Source organism: Schistocerca piceifrons, chromosome 9 (assembly GCF_021461385.2).
Source record: "Schistocerca piceifrons isolate TAMUIC-IGC-003096 chromosome 9, iqSchPice1.1, whole genome shotgun sequence".
Taxonomy (NCBI): domain Eukaryota; kingdom Metazoa; phylum Arthropoda; class Insecta; order Orthoptera; family Acrididae; genus Schistocerca; species Schistocerca piceifrons.
The window spans coordinates 114,972,178-114,992,703 of NC_060146.1; the positions used below are offsets into that span (position 1 = coordinate 114,972,178).

A 20,526-nucleotide genomic window follows, 5' to 3' on the forward strand; every position below is an offset into this window, starting at 1 on the left:
TACAGACACAAGCAGACATATGTAAAGACAAAGAGTTTGGGAAGAGATGTCAGTTGAGGCAGAAGTACAGAGGCAAAGATGTTGTTGAATGACAGGTGAGGTATGAGCGGCGGCAACTTGAGATTAGCGGAGGTTGAGGCCTGGTGGGTAACGGGAAGAGAGGATATACTGAAGGGCAAGTTCCCATCCTCGGAGTTCTGATAGGTTGGTGTTGATGGGAAGTATCCAGATAACCTGGACGGTGTAACACTGTGCCAAGATGTGCTGGCCGTGGACCAAGGCATGTTTAGCCACAGGGTGATCCTCATTACCAACAAACACTGTCTGCCTGTGTCCATTCATGCGAATGGACAGTTTGTTGCTGGTCATTCCCACATAGAATGCATCACAGTGTAGGCAGGTCAGTTGCTAAATCACGTGGGTGCTTTCACATGTGGCTCTGCCTTTGATCGTGTACTCCTTCCGGGTTACAGGACTGGAGTAGGTGGTGGTGGGAGGGTGCATGGGTCAGGTTTTATTCCGGGGGTGGTTACAAGGGTAGGAGCCAGAGGATAGGGAAGGTGGTTTGGGTATTTCATAGGGATGATTACTTGCGCAAACAAATAGAGAAAGTAAGATGACAGAAAAGATTTAGAAATGCAACAGTGACAATAACAAACGTAATTGTTGGGTTCAAATTGATGATATGAATATAATAGAGGGAACATTCCATGTGGGAAAAAATATATATAAAAACAAAGGTGATGTAACTTACCAAATGAAAGCATTGGTTTGTTGATAGAGGCACAACAAACACGAACACACACACAAAATTCAGGCATTCGCAACCCACGGTTGCTTCATCAGGAAAGAGGGAAGGAGAGGGAAAGATGAAAGGATGTGGGTTTTAAGGGAGAGGGTAAGGAGTCATTCTAAAGCAGAAAGACTTACCTTAGGGAGCAAAAAGGACAGGTATACACTCGCACACAAACACACAAACACACACACACACACACACACACACACACACACACACACACACACACACACACACATCCATCTGCAAAAATACAGACACAAGCAGACATATGTAAAGGCAAAGAGTTTGGGCAGAGATGTCAGTCAAGGCGGAAGTACAGAGGCAAAGATGTTGTTGAATGACAGGTGATGTATGAGCGGTGGCAACTTGAAATTAGCAGAGGTTGAGGCTTGGTGGGTAACAGGAAGAGAGGATATATTGAAAGGTAAGTTCCCATCTCCAGAGATCTGATAGGTTGGTGTTAGTGGGAAGTATCCACATAACCCGGACGGTGTTAACACTGTGCCAAGATGTGCTGGCCGTGCACCAAGGCATGTTTAGCCACAGGGTGATCCTCATTACCAACAAACACTGTCTGCCTGTGTCCATTCATGCGAATGGACAGTTTGTTGCTGGTCATTCCCACATAGAATGCATCACAGTGTAGGCAGGTCAGTTGGTAAATCATGTGGGTGCTTTCACATGTGGCTCTGCCTTTGATCGTGTACACCTTCCGGGTTACAGGACTGGAGTAGGTGGTGGTGGGAGGGTGCATGGGACAGGTTTTACACCGGGGGTGGTTACAAGGATAGGAGCCAGAGGGTAGGGAAGGTGGTTTGGGGATCCATAGGGATGAACTAACAGGTTACGAAGGTTAGATGGACGGCGGAAAGACACTCTTGGTGGAGTGGGGAGGATTTCATGAAGGATGGATCTCATTTCAGGGCAGGATTTGAGGAAGGCGTATCCCTGCTGGAGAGCCACATTCAGAGTCTGGTCCAGTCCCGGAAAGTATCCTGTCACAAGTAGGGCACTTTTGTGGTCCTTCTGTGGGGGATTCTGGGTTTGAGGGGATGAGGAAGTGGCTGTGGTTATTTGCTTCTGTACCAGGTCGGAAGGATAGTTGCGGGATGCGAAAGCTGTTGTCAGGTTGTTGGTGTAATGGTTCAGCGATTCCGGACTGGAGCAGATTCGTTTGCCACGAAGACCTAGGCTGTAGGGAAGGGACCGTTTGATGTGGAACGGGTGGCAGCTGTCATAATGGAGGTACTGTTGCTTGTTGGTGGGTTTGATGTGGACGGACGTGTGAAGCTGGCCATTGGACAGGTGGAGGTCAACGTCAAGGAAAGTGGCATGGGATTTGGAGTTCTTTTCACTGTGAGTCCAGATCATGAAGATGTCATCAATAAATCTGTACCAAACTTTGGGTTGGCAGGCCTGGGTAACCAAGAAGGCTTCCTCTAAGCGACCCATGAATAGGTTGGCGCACGAGGGGGCCATCCTGGTACCCATGGCTGTTCCCTTTAATTGTTGGTATGTCTGGCCTTCAAAAGTGAAGAAGTTGTGGGTCAGGATGAAGCTGGCTAAGGTAGTGAGGAAAGAGGTTTTAGTAGGGTGGCAGGTGATCGGCATGGCATGAAAGGAAGTGCTCCATCGCAGCGAGGCCCTGGACATGCGGGATATTTGTGTATAAGGAAGTGGCATCAATGGTTACAAGGATGGTTTCCGGGCGTAACAGATTGGGTAACGATTCCAGGCGTTCAAGAAAGTGGTTGGTGTCTTTGATGAAGGATGGGAGACTGCATGTAATGGTTTGAAGGTGTTGATCAACATAGACAGAGATACGTTCTGTGGGGGCTTGGTAACCAGCTACAATGGGGCAGCCAGGATGATTGGGTTTGTGAATTTTAGGAAGAAGGTAGAAGGTAGGGGTGCGGGGTGTCGGTGGGGTCAGGAGGTTGATGGAGTCAGGTGAGAGGTTTTGTAGAGGGCCTAAGGTTCTGAGGATTCCTTGAAGCTCCACCTAGACATCAGGAATGGGATTACCTTGGCAAACTTTGTATGTGGTGTTGTCTGAAAGCTGACACAGTCCCTCAGCCACATACTCCCGACGATCAAGTACCACAGTCGTGGAACCCTTGTCTGCCGGCAGAATGACGATGGATCGGTCAGCCTTCAAATCACATATACAGACACAAGCAGACATGTCTGCTTGTGTCTGTATATGTGTGGATGGATATGTGTGTGTGTGTGCGAGTGTATACCCGTCCTTTTTTCCACCTAAGGTAAGTCTTTCCGCTCCCGGGATTGGAATGACTCCTTACCCTCTCCCTTAAAACCCACTTCCTTTCGTCTTTCCCTCTCCTTCCCTCTTTCCTGATGGGGCAACAGTTTGTTGCGAAAGCTTGAATTTTGTGTGTATGTATGTGTCTGTTTGTGTTTCTATCGACCTGCCAGCGCTTTCGTATGGTTAGTCACATCATCTTTGTTTTTAAATATATTTTTCCCACATGGAATGTTTCCCTCTATTATATATATATATATTTATTACATTACAACTGCCTACCCCAAATATTGTGCCACTCTGTGTAATGCACTACCATCTACTCATGAACATATAGGAGCTCAACTGAAATGTAGATAAAAGCAGTTATGGAAAATCCAACTTTAAAATTATAATAAACCATATCAGAGATGCACATACCTCGCTGGAACAGACACACCACTGTAGAATCATACGATAAGTATTTAATACATAATTGTGTGATAAATACTCACAAAGGTTGCTGATAAAATACATTTGGTACATAAGGCATTACTTGCTCAGTCTGTGTTGACAGCTGATGGCACACTGCCAAGTATTGGCAGCTGACGGCACACTACCAAGCAATAGCCAAACGGACCGTATCATATTATGGAGTACCACCAGAGAGCAGCAGTCTCCTACAGGATAACTTAGGAACATAATATGTACCTATTTTCTGTATTTGTACAATACATACAACGATAACAATAATCCTCAATTTGTTATACAAAATTTTAAAATGAGTTCAAAACAGTTTATTATTATGAGATACAATGCAGCAGTGTCAGTCAGCTGCAACAGATGTAATATTTACAAGCAGACAGTCTAATCACTCAAAATTTTTCAGAATATCATAAAAAATTTCACAAGATTCCCCGATGAAAACCAAGAAATGAAGTGGACTAAACAGGTGACAACAAGGGGCTTTTTGGGAGATGGTTCATTTCTCTTCTCGACAGAATACTGTTTTACATTTATGCAAATATTTACAGTGTTTGTACCTACATTAATAGTATAACAGTAAATTGTAGAAAGAGTTCACACTTAGTGATGGGTATGCTCTATACAGAACATAACTGCCACCGGTGCACAAGAGCTACAGGTTTACATAGAATACATCTACACTGTTCAACACAGTCAGAGACATACTGTTACCATCAGCATGAAAATTGTTTGTTAGTTGATGGTAATGTACAGTTTATCCACAACAAGTGTCTATATACTTTGCGAAAAGGTCAATTTCAATTATGTATATAGCTGTCACCGCCTATGTTAAATGGTATAGATGTATTCTGTATAAATCTGTAGCTTTGTTTGTGGATAACAATTATGTTTTGTCTAGATCATACCTATCAATAAGCATGAACTCTGTCTGTAATTTACTGTTATACTGTTAACATAGCTACGAACACTGAAAATGTTTGCATAAATGTAAAACAGTGTTCTGTCAAGAATGAAATCAACCATATTCCAAAATGCTTCTTGCTGTCACCTGTTTAGTCCACTTCATTTTTTGGTTTTAATTGTAGAATCTTGTGAAATGTTTTTCTTATATTTTGACATGTTTTGAGCGATTAGACTGCTTGTAAACATTGTGTCTGTTACAGCTGACTGCCACTGCCACGTCATATCTCATTATAATAAACTCTTTTGAAATTGTTTTAAAATTTTGTAAAAAAAAGTTTTAATTGCAGATTATTTTTATCACTGCACATATTATACAAACACAGAAAATATGTATGTATTATATGTTCGTATGTAGGAGACTGGTGCCATGTGCTTATGGGCACTCAGTGCTGATGTTATCAATGGGTACTGTTATCTGATGCAGTCATTAGAAGCATTACTTAATACCATATAATTCTGCCCCTGAACTTGACAACCACCTGCATTTGCTTAGGAAGTGAGTCCACAAGGTTTTATAGGTGTATAGCATCCAGGTGAAGCCACCTACTGAGGATTTGATTGCGCAGTTCCACCAAATTGTAGAAGTAGTAGTAATAGTAGTAGTAGTAATAGTAGTAGTAGTAACTTTATTCATCCGTAGATCTCTTTTTACAAGGATATAGGACATGTCAAAGTATTTACAAATTTATCTAAAAACAAAGATGATGTGACTTACCAAATGAAAGTGCTGTCAGGTCGACAGACACACAAACAAACACAAACATACACACAAAATTCAAGCTTTCGCAACAAACTGTTGCCTCATCAGGAAAGAGGGAAGGAGAGGGAAAGACGAAAGGATGTGGGTTTTAAGGGAGAGGGTAAGGAGTCATTCCAATCCCGGGAGCGGAAAGACTTACCTTAGGGGGAAAAAAGGACGGGTATACACTCGCGCACACACACACATATCCATCCACACATATACAGACACAAGCAGACATATTTGAAGACAAAGAGTTTGGGCAAAAATTTACAAATTTAGATCAATTTAAAATAAGCTAATTCGTATACACATATATTTACAGACCTAGTTAGAGGCAATCATTAGATTTGCTCCTGTTATACAATACTTTTTTTAAAAATAACTTATTAAATAATGTAATGCCACATTGTTCACTCATATCTCACTATAAGTCACTTCACACACTATACACACATTGTTTCATAACACTTCACTCACTGCACACACACACACACACACACACACACACACACACACACACACACACACACACTGGGGATCTATAGGCCATTTTTTTGTACTGCAACTTCCCATTTGCTGACCCAAAAAACTGAGTCAGCATCCCTCCATAATGAGTGCGATGTTGAGCTCAGAAAGAGGAAGAGGTGTTAGTATTGTGCTATGCATAGCGTGGAAGTAAGTATTTCTACAAAGGAAAAAAAGACGGTGAAAAAACATAAAGTGAAGGTGTTACATGGAATGTTGAATATATTATAATCATTATTATTATTATTTATTTGTATAACATTTTTTATCAAACCCCTACTCTATTTTAACTAAGTAATCCTTCAGTGTATAAAATGTATTGCATAACAGGTACTTTTTAGCTGCCTTTTTAAATAAGTGTATTTTGGCAATTTCTTTAATCTCTTTTGGTAATTTATTGTGCACTTTTATTCCTTGGTAGAAAATGCTGTTTTGAGTTTTATGTTTATTTTTTCTTGGTAAATGTAAGTTGAGTATATCTCTTGTTGCATGGTCATGGACAGAGCTGTTTGTGCAATAATTACCAATGTTATTTTTGATGTGTACAACTAACTGCTAAATGTATTCACATGGTGCAGTTAAAATCCCCAGTGTTCTGAACAGATCTTTACAATGAGCTCGACTAGTCTTTTTGGTTATTATTCTTGTGGTTCTTTTCTGGAGTTTGAAAACTGTATTCATATTTTGTGCATTTGTTCCCAAAAAAAGAATTCCATTGCTAAGAATTGAGTGTACATATCAATAATATGTAACTAAAAGACACTGCATGTTACACACAGATGATAGGATTCTAAGGGCATAACATGCTGATGACAGTCTGTTTGCAAGTACCTTTGTGTGTTCACACCACTTCAGCTGAGAATCAATATTCATTCCTAGAAATTTTGCATTTCTTACACAGTCTATAGAGGTGCCATCTACATTTAATTTAACATTGTCATTTTTCCTCTTCAATCTGAAATTCATGGCATTATTTTTCTTTATGTTCAATGTTACTTTATTACTTATTGACCGATCATAAACTTCCTTGAGAGTTTCATTTGCTTTCACAGCAAGGAGTTCTCTTGTTTTCTCAGCGACTATGATACTGCTGTCACCAGCGAAGAGGATTTTTTCACCATGAGTAATACTACTGGGAAAGTCATCGCGGTTATAGTTATGTTGACATTGGTCCCACTGGTCCAACATGCCACAGATTTTCTATGGTGTTCAAGTCAGTTCATTTTGCAGCTCAACTGAGATGTAATAGGGTTAGGGAGTGTTCAGCCAAACCAGTCACATATTCTTCCAGCCCGACAAACTTTGCTGTTGTCATCGTAATGTACCTAATGTGAACAACGACCTCTTGCGAGGTGACTGTCTTCAAATGTTCATTGTGTGCTGTAGCTTTCACAATGATCTCTCACTGACAGGTTGAGATTGACCATCATTTATTGCCTACAGCAATTCCTCTTGGGTTTGGAAGTAATTTTGATTCACAAGCCTTGAAACACATCTCTGATACCTCTGTCAGTATCTTATTCCTACCACAATTCTGACATCATGTTTTGTGGCCACACATGTTACACCACTGCTTGTAGAAAAATTTAGCAGTTTGCTGCAAGACACCAGCAAATCCAGCAACTTCACTTGCTCTATGGCCACGAGCACAGCGAAACACAGTTGCCCCTTTGTCACATCCTTACATTTACTTGTGTTTATGTACAGTGTCCATTTGAAACACAAATGCCTCACTGATCACTACTGACTGGTGCTCATGTAGAGACAGTGTGGTTGCAGTTCAGCACATGACTCAGTTGCAGTGCCATCTGTCAAGGTTTAACAATTCACCTGTGCATACGCGCCGGGGTTGACAAATTTTTTTTCGGATGAGCTTATTTTCTCCAAGAACCCAATGAACAATTGTGCATATGTTCAGTACAGCTGCCTTCTGTCGTTGCCAACAGACCAAGGATGGCAGTTTTAGATCTCATTTTGAGATGGCTATGCTGCATGATATTATCACAAGGAGAATGTGGTAATTTGGGCAAAGGAACTTGCTGCCATTAGATATGTATATAAAACAATGGGCCATTTGCAAGTTATGAAAAATATTAAAAACAAAGGGATTGCTTCTCACCAGCAGGGATCATGAGGACATGTTTAGATTAATTACAGCACGAATGGAGGCATTTAAACAAGCATTCTTCCCTTGTTCAGTATGTGAATGCAATAGGAGAAAACCCTAATAATTGGTACAGTGGAATGTAGCCTCTGTCATGCTTTTCACAGTGATTTGTACAGTGTAGATGTAGATGTAGATGTGTACTGACTTCTGTTTCCACATGGCTTTTACTTCATCTGCCAGGCCCTTGTGTTTGACTGTCTTCTCAATGCAGGAGGTTTGCATATTACGGGTGTCGGATTTAGCGATGTCTACAAGGAAAGTGACTCCTTCAGCTTTATTGATCATTGTTATGTCAGGTCTGTTACAATGGGTTGTTTCACCAGTTATTATGCTGCAGTTCCACTGAATGTTGACATTTTTGTTTTTTACAACAAGGATCATTAGACTGGAGGAAAATCTTTCATTAATTGAAAGTGCTGCCCCAACTTGTGGAGAATTATTTTGATCACCTCATCAAATCTTTTCAAAATATTCGACGGGTGCCACAGTTTTACATTGAGATACTGTGTGCTTCGAGAAAGCCCTCAGTTCCTGTTTGCAAATGGGCATGCATCAGTCAATTGTTCTGTACTCGCAAATTGACATTATCCTGGCTGAGATCATTTGCACGTATCCTGTGCAGTTTGTTTAGTCAACCTATTATCTTTGTGTGAATTGAAGGGCTCAGCAGATGAAAGTACTAACCCAGAAGAGCATGTTTTGCTGTTTGTTGCTACTACTGCTTTATGGATTGGTGCATTGCTCTTGTAAAAACAATGCTTCACACTCCAGAGTAGCTTTCTGTACACAGGGCTCTTTTTTCATGTGGGATGGCCCTTTGACAGCTGATACAGGAAGATGGATGCCATACTTCATGAAAATTCACTGTTTCTACCTCTTTGTTTCTTCCAGATCTGTTCTTGTCCAGTTAATGAGGCACAGGAACTACTTAGGTATTAATGGCACTGAAGGTGTTTTTTCCATCTAGGATAAGAAATTCTGCTGATTTATGTAGCTGTGACATGTTTTGTTTTACTGTTTTATGCAATTTTATGCAACAGTCATCTCTCTTGAAGGAGTCCCAAGTACTTGCGAGTGTCAGACTCATTCACAGGTATGATTATGTTCTCATCACTCACCTCAAACCGAGTATCTTGGATCTTGCCCTTCCTTATGTGCACTAGTCCAGGCCAAACAATGTGCTTCTTTCTGGAAAACATTTCTACTGCTTTTAGGAGGTGAGTCATCTGTATTTCAGCTGAAGCATATAGTTTAACATCATCCATGTAGAATATTACTTTTATTATCACTACACTAAACTCTCACTTATGCAGCCCTCAGTAAACTGGCCTCCCAGTAATCCAGACTACATCTAGCATCTAGTCGCTCAAGCATTAATGATGTAGACAACAATGAATTACCATGCACAATAATATTGTAAATTATGATGTTAAACAATGCTCTAAGCATATGAAATCATGGCTTTCTTTACAGTTCAGTCTCACCATGGTAACCCCAAGCAGAAGCTTGAAATTTTTGATAAGTTTTATTGAAGTTGTTCACAGAAAGTCATTGCTGTTGAGTACAATGTTGGATGAGCACTGATTATGATGTTTATAGATGGATCATATAACAATTCAGTGGCAAGGTAATAGAGGAAAAAGTGGTTGCATTTAAAAAAAAAAAAACCAGGCAGCAGCAGTGACAGATACAGAAAAACCTCAAGGAGGTGGCGCTAAAGATATCTTGATCTGCCTTTACTTTTACTGTAATAAAAAATAATCAAGTCACACACAAAGTTTAAGGAAGTTTTATGTAAACGGATTATACACATATACAAGACAATGCCATCTTATGATATAAAAAAGTTACAACTCTGGTTTTCATCCTTAAATGATGAATTCTATGCACCTATTCTTCCTGACAAATTACGTTTTCAATAGGACAATCAATGTCAGGGTGAGTGTCCAGCAGAGTTAAGCCATTAAGTCGATCACTATGTGCCAGAGATAAACATATAAAATACGATGATGTGGACGCACGTGCTACATAGAAAAGTACAGCTTCTCAATAACTCGATTCAGTTGAGTCAACTGATGAAAGAAACAAACAAATAGCATGGGGACTACTGGCGGGGGCGGTATGGGTGGCCACACAAGGGGGGAGGGGCCACACGCCCCCCATATGTATTCACCACTGGGCAGCAGCAACTTGTTTGCAGCAAACAAGGATAGGCTACCAGACTGGAAAAAATGACATGGCGTGCAGCAGCTGACAGTCACCAGGATATGTTGCATAGGTAACAAGAAAGATGTTTAAGGGTTTGTAGTGAAGACACAGGAAGTAATTAATAAAGCACATTTAGCTGCTGATGCCGTGTTCAGTACTGATGAAACTGGCCTCTTTTACTAGATGCTTCCTTTGAAAACATTACCTGCCAAGAATGAGAAGGAAGTCTGAGGGTAGAGACAACAGAAACACTGCATGATGTTAATGACATGTTGTAATGCAAATGAGAGTCATAAATTACCACTCATGCTGACTGCAAAATATCAATATCCACATTGTTTTCAACACAATGACAGAAATACATGAACAGTGGGACACTGTGCTCAGGAGAAAGCACGGATGGACAGAGAAATAGTCTCTTGCTGGTTCCATAAAAAAAAATTTGTACCATCCATACAAAAGAGCTGAGGCAAAACAAGCTTCCTCTGAAAGCTGTCCTTGTAATTGACAGTGCTCCCAGTCGTCCATCTGATGTGACTCTAAAATCCAATGGTATATATTACAAGCATTGTTTCTTCCATCCAATGTCACTATTGACATGCATTTCTTGTCTGTTTGCTGAACTAACCTGAAAAAGATTCTGTTGAGATTACGTTGAAGGTGTGGAAAGTAATCACCTTTCTTGGTGTTGTTTTCCCAAAAGCAGAAGCACAGGATAAGTGGAGAATGCTACCATAATAAAGAGCTGAAGATGTAAATGTGAAAATGTGATTTATTAGTCTCATTACATACATTGTACACATCATATGATCTGTTGTACAGAAGACACATCAAGTTTAGCAAAAATATAATGTATAATGATTTACATAAATTCTTTTTACACTATTTTAAAAATAATGCCAATAAATATAACACTACAAAATTTACTATAAATTAACACTTTACCAATTTCCTTTGTTGTACACAGACAGCACTACAATATTAGCTATAGATTTTTATTGTTCTAAGTGTTAGACCGTCTTCCATGAATTCATCAATGGTGCAGTAACATTTCTCTATTAAAATAGTTTGGAATAAACTTTTCAGCAAACCTAGGTCCATTGTTAATATGCTTCTTCCTTTTAATTTGTTATATATTTTTAGCCCCATGTACAGTGGTGTCTGAGCTTGAAGTTTTCCTTGTGATGAGTACCGTTGTTGTTGTTGTGGTCTTCAGTCCAGAGACTGGTTTGATGCAGCTCTCCATGCTACTCTATCCTGTGCAAGCTTCTTCATCTCCCAGTACCTACTGCAACCTACATCCTTCTGAATCTGCTTAGTGTATTCATCTCTTGGACTCCCTCTACTATTTTACCCTCCACGCTGCCCTCCAATACGAAATTGGTGATCCCTTGATGCCTCAGAACATGTCCTACCAACCGATCCCTTCTTCAAGTCAAGTTGTGCCACAAATTTCTCTTCTCCCCAATTCTTTTCAGTACCTCCTCATTAGTTATGTGATCTACCCATCTAATCTCAGCATTATTCTGTAGCACCACATTTCGAAAGCTTCTATTCTCTTCTTGTCCAAACTATTTATCGTTTATGTTTCACTTCCATTCATGGCTACACTCCATACAAATACTTTGAGAAAAGACTTCCTGATACTTAAATCAATACTCAATGTTAACAAATTTCTGTTCTTCAGAAATGCTTTCCTTGCCATTGCCAGTCTACATTTTATATCCTCTCTACTTTGACTAGCAAAAGTCATTTAATTCTTTAAGTGTCTCATTTCCTAATCTAATTCACTCAGCATCACCCAACTTAATTCGACTACATTCCATTATCCTCATTTTGGCTTTGTTGATGTTCATCTTATATCCTCCTTTCAAGACACTGTCCATTCCGTTCAACTGCTCTTCCGAGTCCTATGCTGTCTGTGACAGAATTACATTGTCATCGGCGAACTTTGAGATATGAAACTGCGACTGTTGTGAAATCAGAGTTGGGAGTCAATGTTAAAAGTGAAGAAACTTCTCAAATTATGTTTCAGGGTGACATTATTGTAAATCATGTTCAAATGTCAATATAGCAAAATCTGACGTAGGCATGACACCCCATCAGGACAATATGATTTTCAGGTATAAAGATGACATACAAAAGATTTGTTTTAAAAAATTCAGAAAAATCACTCAGAAAGATGTGGAAGACATAGTATTATCATTAAAAAACAAAAAATCAGTTGGATGGGCTGGAATACCTTCCATGGTAATCAAGGCAGTATGCCACATTATTTCATGCCTTTGTTTTAGTTCTTTGTTTATACTATTTGCCAGTTTTCTTGCTGCCAGTACCACTTTTTTGAATATAGTCTTATAGCGCTTAACATAAATTACAAAATTAGGGTCTCTATTTACTTTGAGCTCATTGTGCAGCTGTCTTTTTCTGGCACGTGAAATTTTTATGCCTGGTGTAATCCAATTTTGTTTGTTCCTGGCTGATTTGATAGGATTTTGGGGGAAATGTTTCACTGAATGCAGCCAAAAAAACAATTTAGAAATTTATCAAAATTTTGTTGCTTGAATCAAAGTGGTCTAAAGGCCAGCTTATAACACTTAACTGATCACAAAACAACTCTAAATTTTCTTTGCTAAAATTCCTTCTTATATAAGATTCAGATTTTAGTTTCTCTGTTTTGGGGAACTCCATAAACAATGCTGAGTGGTCAGATATCCCTAGGTCTAGGCAAAACTTCCTTGTATCATGAAATTGATAATTTGTAATAATATGCAGGGTTCTGAGTGGAAGTTTTCTCTAGTGCACATAGTAAAGTTTAACTTGAAACCAGATTTTGGATTAAATCGCAAAATTTTTCAATGTCTTTGCTTTCAATTAATGTATTTAAGTTAAAGTCTCCTTCAATCACAATCTTTTTATTGCTTTCTTTTTTAAGTTTATCTAAGAGATATTGAAATTTTTCTAAGAAAAATATAGTAGCAGAACTCTCAGGAATTCTGTAAATTGATATTATCACAGTATTTAAATCACACAGCTCTTCACAATAGCTTTCAAATACATTCTTCATTTAGCTAACTAAAATATTCTTTCACTTTAAAGTTTAAGGAGGTGTGCAGTAAGATACAGGAGCCCCCATGAGATTCGCTTTTTCCTACAGAAGCTGCTGGCAAATTTGAAATTGCTAATTTTATTTACAATGCCTACATGTTCTTTTGTGAGCCAGTGTTCGTTTAAGCAGACTACCTTCATGTTTGCCAATTCAGAAAGTATAATTTGCAGTTCATCAATTTTAAAATAACCTAGATTTGGAGGTTTTTCTGCTAAACAGTTTATATTTAGATGTATCAAGATAGAATTTTTCAGTTTGTTTATACTTTGAAGAGCCTCACTTGTTCCATTATATTTACAGTTCCCATTTTGGATCACCACTTTTGTTTTCTCATCCCTTTCGGAAGTTTTAAGTTCCCCTTGCTTTTAATGATTCTGCGGATGTCTGTGATCATTTTGCTGAAAGTCATTGAACCTAACCTATTCGTAGCGCATCCTTTCCCAGACACTTACCATTTACAAATTTATTTAAGTCAACAAAAATTGCACCCAGTTTGTCGCACTGTCCCCTGATTCCACTGTTTATCTTATTTATATATGTATCACTTACTGACCTGTGTAAAATTGCACTAATGACAATTTTTTAATTTTCAAACACACTTTTTGCTGAGCAGATCAAGTTCTGTGTTTCACTGACTATTTCTGCCTCACTGCTCTTCCAGATGGAATTTATGCCAACATGAATGAAAACACCTTTGTATTTGTCCTTTTTTTTCATTTCCAATTTCAGTTTCACTTCATTTTGAATTTAGAATATTTTGAAAGCGTCTACTGATCTGATGTGATTGGATTCCGGGACGAACATCGATTTCACAGCCTGGAGTTGTAACATTCTTCAGTATGGAGTCGCCAACAATAAGGAAGTCCCTTTTTTCAATCGGTTTTGCTGTGGCATTCCACATTTGCTTTTTTTGTAGGTCACTGTTTCCCGTTTATATTTGTTTAGAGATATTCCGGTGGGTGGGTTTTCTACATTGTTTTTGATCACATTTCGCATGTGTATTTTGAAGGTTTTGGTACTTGGCTGGTGTTTCTCAGAAACCCTGGATTCCATTTCGCTTATTTCTGTTTGATGGATATAACACAAACAGAAATGTTTTTCTTGAATTAATCTATCATTTTCTTTCTTTGTAGTCCGTAATTCGGTTTTCAATGCTTCAATGTCCTTGTGTAGCTGCTTTATAATTTCGTTTTTTGTACCTTCTTTTATTTCTGTTTCACACGCACAGGCCTGTTTTTCCTGTATTAATCTATCTTTTTCTTTTTTTATAGTCACTATTTAGGTATTTAATGCCTCAATGCCCTTTTACAGAAACTTTATAAGTTCGTTTTTTTATTTATAAGATTGACTGTTTCAACTCGTAAACAAACATAGCAAGTCCATGAAATATCATCACTGATGAATTTTAGGTTCACTTCTGTGCACTTTCCATGCATCCAGTAACTGCACTTGACACACAAAATACCCTTCATTACTTGCTTTTCACGTTCTCTACACGAAAAATTGTTTGTTTTTGATGAGAGCAAAGCATTACTACACTTTCCTATTGGCACCAACTTGGCCTATGAGCAGATGTGACCATCAACTGACACAGAGTAGAAGCCAGTATTATATGGGCAAACTAAGTTGACACTCAGTGCTGTAGCTGATGGGAACAACTGTAAATGGGAAATGCATCTAAGGTCACCCCTATCAGCCACCGCACTGAGTGTCAACTCAGTTTGCGCGTATGGTACTGAGTAACAGCCATGAGCCAGTAAATTCAGAGCATCAGGTGCTGACACTTTGTACATTGACATGTACTCCAAGCTCCCAGGAGAGGGAGACCCTAGTGAGGAAGATGATGCTAAGTGGCTGAATGAGGCAAAGATTAAGAGACTCTTCTGAAGTAAGAGTGATTTCAGGTGAGCCGCAGGGGAGTGTTGTAGGACTGTTGCTGTTCACAATATACGAGGGCCGTTCAGAAAGTAACCTCCGGTTGATTTAAAAAAATACACCAAGTTAAATAAAAATATATTAATATATACATCTTACAACTACATCTTTGCACTATTTTTCTACATAGTCTCCATAGCGATTGAGGCACTTATCGTATCTCTTCACAAGCTTTGAAATTCCTTCTGCATAAAAATCACCCGCTTGTGCCTGGAGCCAGCCTGTGACCGCATCTTTGAGCTCTTCGTCGTCATCAAACCGCTGTGACCCGAGCCATTTCTTCAAATGCATGAAGAGGTGATAATCACTTGGCGCCAGGTCTGGACTGTAAGGTGGATGGTTGATAACGTCCCACTTGAAGGACTCAAGAAGGGCCGTTGTTCTGCGAGCAGAGTGAGGATGGGCGTTATCGTGCAAAAAAACGATACCGGAAGTCAGCATACCACGGCGTTTGTTCTGTATAGCCCGTCGTAACTTTTTTATTGTTTCACAGTACACGTCTTGATTAATGGTCGTACCACGTTCCGTGAATTCAACCAACAACACCCCTTTGGCATCCCAAAACACCGTTGCCATCAGTTTTCTGGCAGAAAAATCTTGCGAGGCTTTTCTTGGTTTGGTAGGCGAATTTGAATGTGCCCACATCTTTGATTGTTCTTTTGTCTCAGGGTTCACGTACTTAATCCAGGTTTCGTCACTGGTCATGATTCTGTTTAACAATGGTTCTCCTTCGTCCTCATAACATGACAGAAAGTCTAATGCAGAGGCCATTCTTTGAGTTTTGTGGTGGTCGGTAAGAATTTTGGGCACTCATCGTGCACAGAACTTACGGTAACCCAATCTTGCTGTCACTATCTCGTACAAGAGAGTCTTAGAAATCTGTGGAAAACCAGTAGACAACTCCGACATTGAGAAACGTCGATTTTCACGAACTTTTGCATCAACTGTCTGAACGAGTTCGTCAGTCACCAATGATGGTCTACCACTCCTCTCTTCATCATGAACGTTTTCTCGTCCACTTTTAAATAAATGTACCCATTCACGGACAACTCCTTCACTCATAACTCTTGGTCCGTACACGGCACAAAGCTCACGATGAATAGCTGCTGCAGAATATCCTTTGGCTGTAAAAAACCATATGACAGCACGCACTTCACATTTGGCGGGGTTTTCTATTGCAGCACACATTTCAAACTGCCACAAAAACTAAACTAGCGCAGGTACGACGTTCACTCGACCATGGCTTGATGCCGACTGACCTGTTGAGTGCGTGAACGCACAGATGGCGTCGCTACTCCCCCCACAACCCGCACTGTGACCAATCGGAGGTTACTTTCTGAACCGCCCTCGTACATAAATGACCTTGTGGATAACATCGGAAGTTCACTGAGGCTTTTTGCGGATGATGCTGTGGTATATCGAGAGGTTGTAACAATGGAAAACTGTACTGAAATGCAGGATGATCTGCAACGAATTGACGCATGGTGCAGAGAATGGAAATTGAATCTCAATGTAGACAAGTGTAATGTGCTGCAAATACATAGAAAGAAAGATTCCTTATCATTTAGCTACAATACAGCAGGTCAGCAACTGGAAGCAGTTAATCCCACAAATTATCTGGGAGTAGGCATTAGGAGTGATTTAAAATGGAATGATCATATAAAGTTGATCGTCGGTAAAGCAGATGCCAGACTGAGATTCATGGGAAGAATCCTAAGGAAATGCAATCCGAAAACAAAGGAAGTAGGTTACAGTACACTTGTTCACCCACTGCTTGAATATTGCTCACCAGTGTGGGATCCGTACCAGATAGGGTTGATAGAAGAGATAGAGAAGATCCAACGAAGAGCAGTGTGCTTCGTTACATCTACATCTACATCTACATGACTACTCTGCAATTCACATTTCAGTGCTTGGCAGAGGGTTCATCGAACCACAATCATACTATCTCTCTACCATTCCTCTCCCGAACAGCACATGGGAAAAACAAACAACTAAACCTTTCTGTTCGAGTTCTGATTTCTCTTATTGTATTTTGATGATCATTCCTACCTATGTAGGTTGGGCTCAACAAAATATTTTCGCATTCGGAAGAGAAAGTTGGTGACTGAAATTTCGTAAATAGATCTCGCCGCGATGAAGAACGTCTTTGCTTTAATGACTTCCATCCCAACTCGCATATCATATCTGCCACACTCTCTCCCCTATTATGTGATAATACAAAACAAGCTGCCCTTTTTTGCACCCTTTCGATGTCCTCCGTCAATCCCACCTGGTAAGGATCCCACACCGAGCAGAAATATTCTAACAGAGGACGAATGAGTGTAGTGTAAGGTGTCTCTTTAGTGGACTTGTCGCATCTTCTACGTGTCCTGCCAATGAAACGCAACCTTTGGCTCACCTTCCCCACAATATTATCTATGTGGTCTTTCCAACTGAAGTTGTTCGTAATTTTAACACCCAGGTACTTAGTTGAATTGACAGCCTTGAGAATTGTACTATTTATCGAGTAATCAAATTCCAACGGATTTCTTTTGGAACTCATGTGGATCACCTCACACTTTTCGCTATTTAGCGTCAACTGCCACCTGCCACACCATATAGCAATCTTTTCTAAATCGCTTTGCAACTGATACTGACCTTACTAGACGGTAAATTACACCATCTTCTGCGAACAACCTAAGAGAACTGCTCAGATTGTCACCCAGGTCATTTATATAGATCAGGAACAGCAGAGGTCCCAGGACTCTTCCCTGGGGAACACCTGATATCACTTCAGTTTTACTCGATGATTTGCCGTCTATTACTACGAACTGCGACCTTCCTGACAGGAAATCACAAATCCAGTCGCACAACTGAGACAATACCCCATAGGCCCACAGCTTGATTAGAAGTCGCTTGTGAGGAACAGTGTCAAAAGCTTTCCGGAAATCCAGAAATATGGAATCAACCTGAGATCCCCTGTCGATAGCGGCCATTACTTCGTGTGAATAAAGAGCTAGCTGTGTTGCACAAGAACGATGTTTTCTGAAACCATGCTGATTACGTATCAATAGATCGTTCCCTTCGAGGTGATTCATAATGTTTGAATACAGTATATGTGCCAAAACCGTACTGCAAACTGACGTCAATGTTACAGGATCATTTAGTAATTGTGAAAGCGTTTCAGAGATGATACGTAAACTCCAGTGGAAGACTCTGTAGGAGAGACGCTCAGAAGCTCGGTACGGGCTTTTGTTGAAGTTTCGAGAACATACCTTCACCGAGGAGTCAAGCAGTATGTTGCTTCCTCCTACGTATGTCTTGCGAAGAGACCATGAGGATAAAATCAGAGAGATTAGAGCCCACAAAGAGGCATACCGACAATCTTTCTTTCCACGAACAATACGAGACTGGAATAGAAGGGAGAACTGATAGAGGTACTGCCATCGAGTTTCATCATTGCGACAAGTAAAAGTTCAGGATGTGCTGAAGGATTGTGTTTCTATGAAAATAAATGTATCTTTGGGTTTAATAAAGTACAGGTCCTATGCATTTAAACTAATTTTCAGACACACTCAATAATCTGGCAGTTCTGCTAATCTGGCACCCAGCTGTGGAAGGAATGGCCCAATTAGCAAGGGTCTAGTGTATTACTATTACTTGCTGTGATTTGGTGTGTTCATTAATATCCATCTAATGTTCTATGGTGTTATAGCATAGCGTACTGAATAAAAGCCAAACAAAACTAAAATGTCCCGTTCCAAAGACAATGTGTATTCCTCGCAGTAGCTAACAGGTCCCGATGTTTCTGTTCACAGAGTGCTGTAATGTAGTGCCCCGTGAAGCGAGCCGCATCACGAGTTTCCTGTGCGAGATGTGCCAGGAGAAAGGCCATGCGGGACGTGCCCGCTCCCCGTCGCTCGTCAAGATTCCCCACCCGGGACAGCCATCCTCGGGGCCGGCCCTCTTGCTGGCAGCACCTCTGCGAGCCTGCTGATAGGTAGAGGACAGTGTCGTATCTCCTAGAGGCACTAGTTTACCTGAATGTGGAGTGCCACGGCATCCATCTGTATGACCAGGTCTTTGTATCTTGCCATGAGATGCTACGCTGTAGCGAATGTCACTTTCTTTTTTGTTGTGTGTGCAGAACAAGTGTACTGCCATCTGATTTAAGAAAATGCCTACAAGCTTTAGCCCAGTTTTCTCATCTGTTCTGTAAAATGTTTTTTCTATAAGAGTGCTAGCCACTGCCCATCCTGTACTCAAATTCTGGTCAGTTCTGAACTGTATGATTACTTATCTCTGCAAGAGTGATTATTGCTGAGGATTATAATTTTTCACTGTTGAGCAGTATTTTTTAGTGTCCAATGCTGGAAAGGTGACTGAATTTAGAATGTAAAGTTGGAGTTGTACATCACTCGAATGTAAACTCCAGATGATTTTGAACAAGTTTCTGTGGTAATTATATGTTAATGTGTAGCACCTTTTGAAAGCAGAGAGAGAGAGAGAGAGAGAGAGAGAGAGAGAGCTGTGTGTGTGTGTGTGTGTGTGTGTGTGAGAGAGAGAGAGAGAGAGAGAGAGAGAGAGAATGCATGCATACATGTGTGTGCACAGGTGCAAAGGGAAAGTACAGAGCCTATACTGTTATCTGCAGACTTAGAACTTAATATAAATTTAGTATGTTTATCTTTCATGATATAATGAATTGATATGTGAATTGAGTTAATGTGTGTTGTTTATACGTTATTAAATTTTGATATGAAGTCTGAATCACATTTATATTGCTTAGCCAATCTCATGCTTTCTCTCAGTGGTATGTCAGAAATGTTTGGATAGTGTATAACTTTTAAAGCAATTTTCATTTCAGTTATTGAAATGTCCTATTGTTCCTCTATACAGATTTTTATCATGCTCCTGCTGAGGGAAATTCACCAATATTTACTACTGTATAAATTCTGTTATTAAAATAAGAAATAAAAAGACTGCAAATTAATTCAATGCAAGTGTTTAATTTTGATGTCAGATGTAAAAGGAGGATTGCTCAAAGACGATAATTCCATAGAAATGTTGGAATTGTAGATCAACGCTGAAACAAAATATTTCTGAAATGTGTTTTAATAAGGAGCAACATTTTATTATTACTGGATACCTAAGTCTTAAAATCTGGACAATGAAACTATTATGAACACACAGTAATTTATGATGCTTCTTGTTAGATGGTCTCCTAGCACTAAAGAGAGAGATGTGGTGGCCATATGTGTGTGTGTGTGTGTGTGTGTGTGTGTGTGTGTGTGTGTTAGTTTTCTACATTTGATGAAGAACTTAGTCTGATAGCTGAATATATCTAGCATTCTTTTCCGTCGTGACT

The 20,526-nt window shown here is 39.8% G+C and overlaps 1 protein-coding gene across 1 annotated transcript in view; it reads left to right on the forward strand.

Annotated features, from left to right (window-relative positions):
- LOC124716743 (microtubule-associated protein futsch-like) overlaps window positions 1–20,133 on the forward strand; it is a 281,674-nt gene extending 261,541 nt beyond the window's left edge. The window contains exon 21 of the mRNA XM_047243286.1: window positions 18,977–20,133. Coding sequence (XP_047099242.1) covers window positions 18,977–19,155 — 179 coding nt within the window. The 3' untranslated portion in view covers window positions 19,156–20,133. The remainder of the gene's footprint in view (window positions 1–18,976) is intronic.
- The last annotated feature ends 393 nt before the right edge of the window (window positions 20,134–20,526 follow it).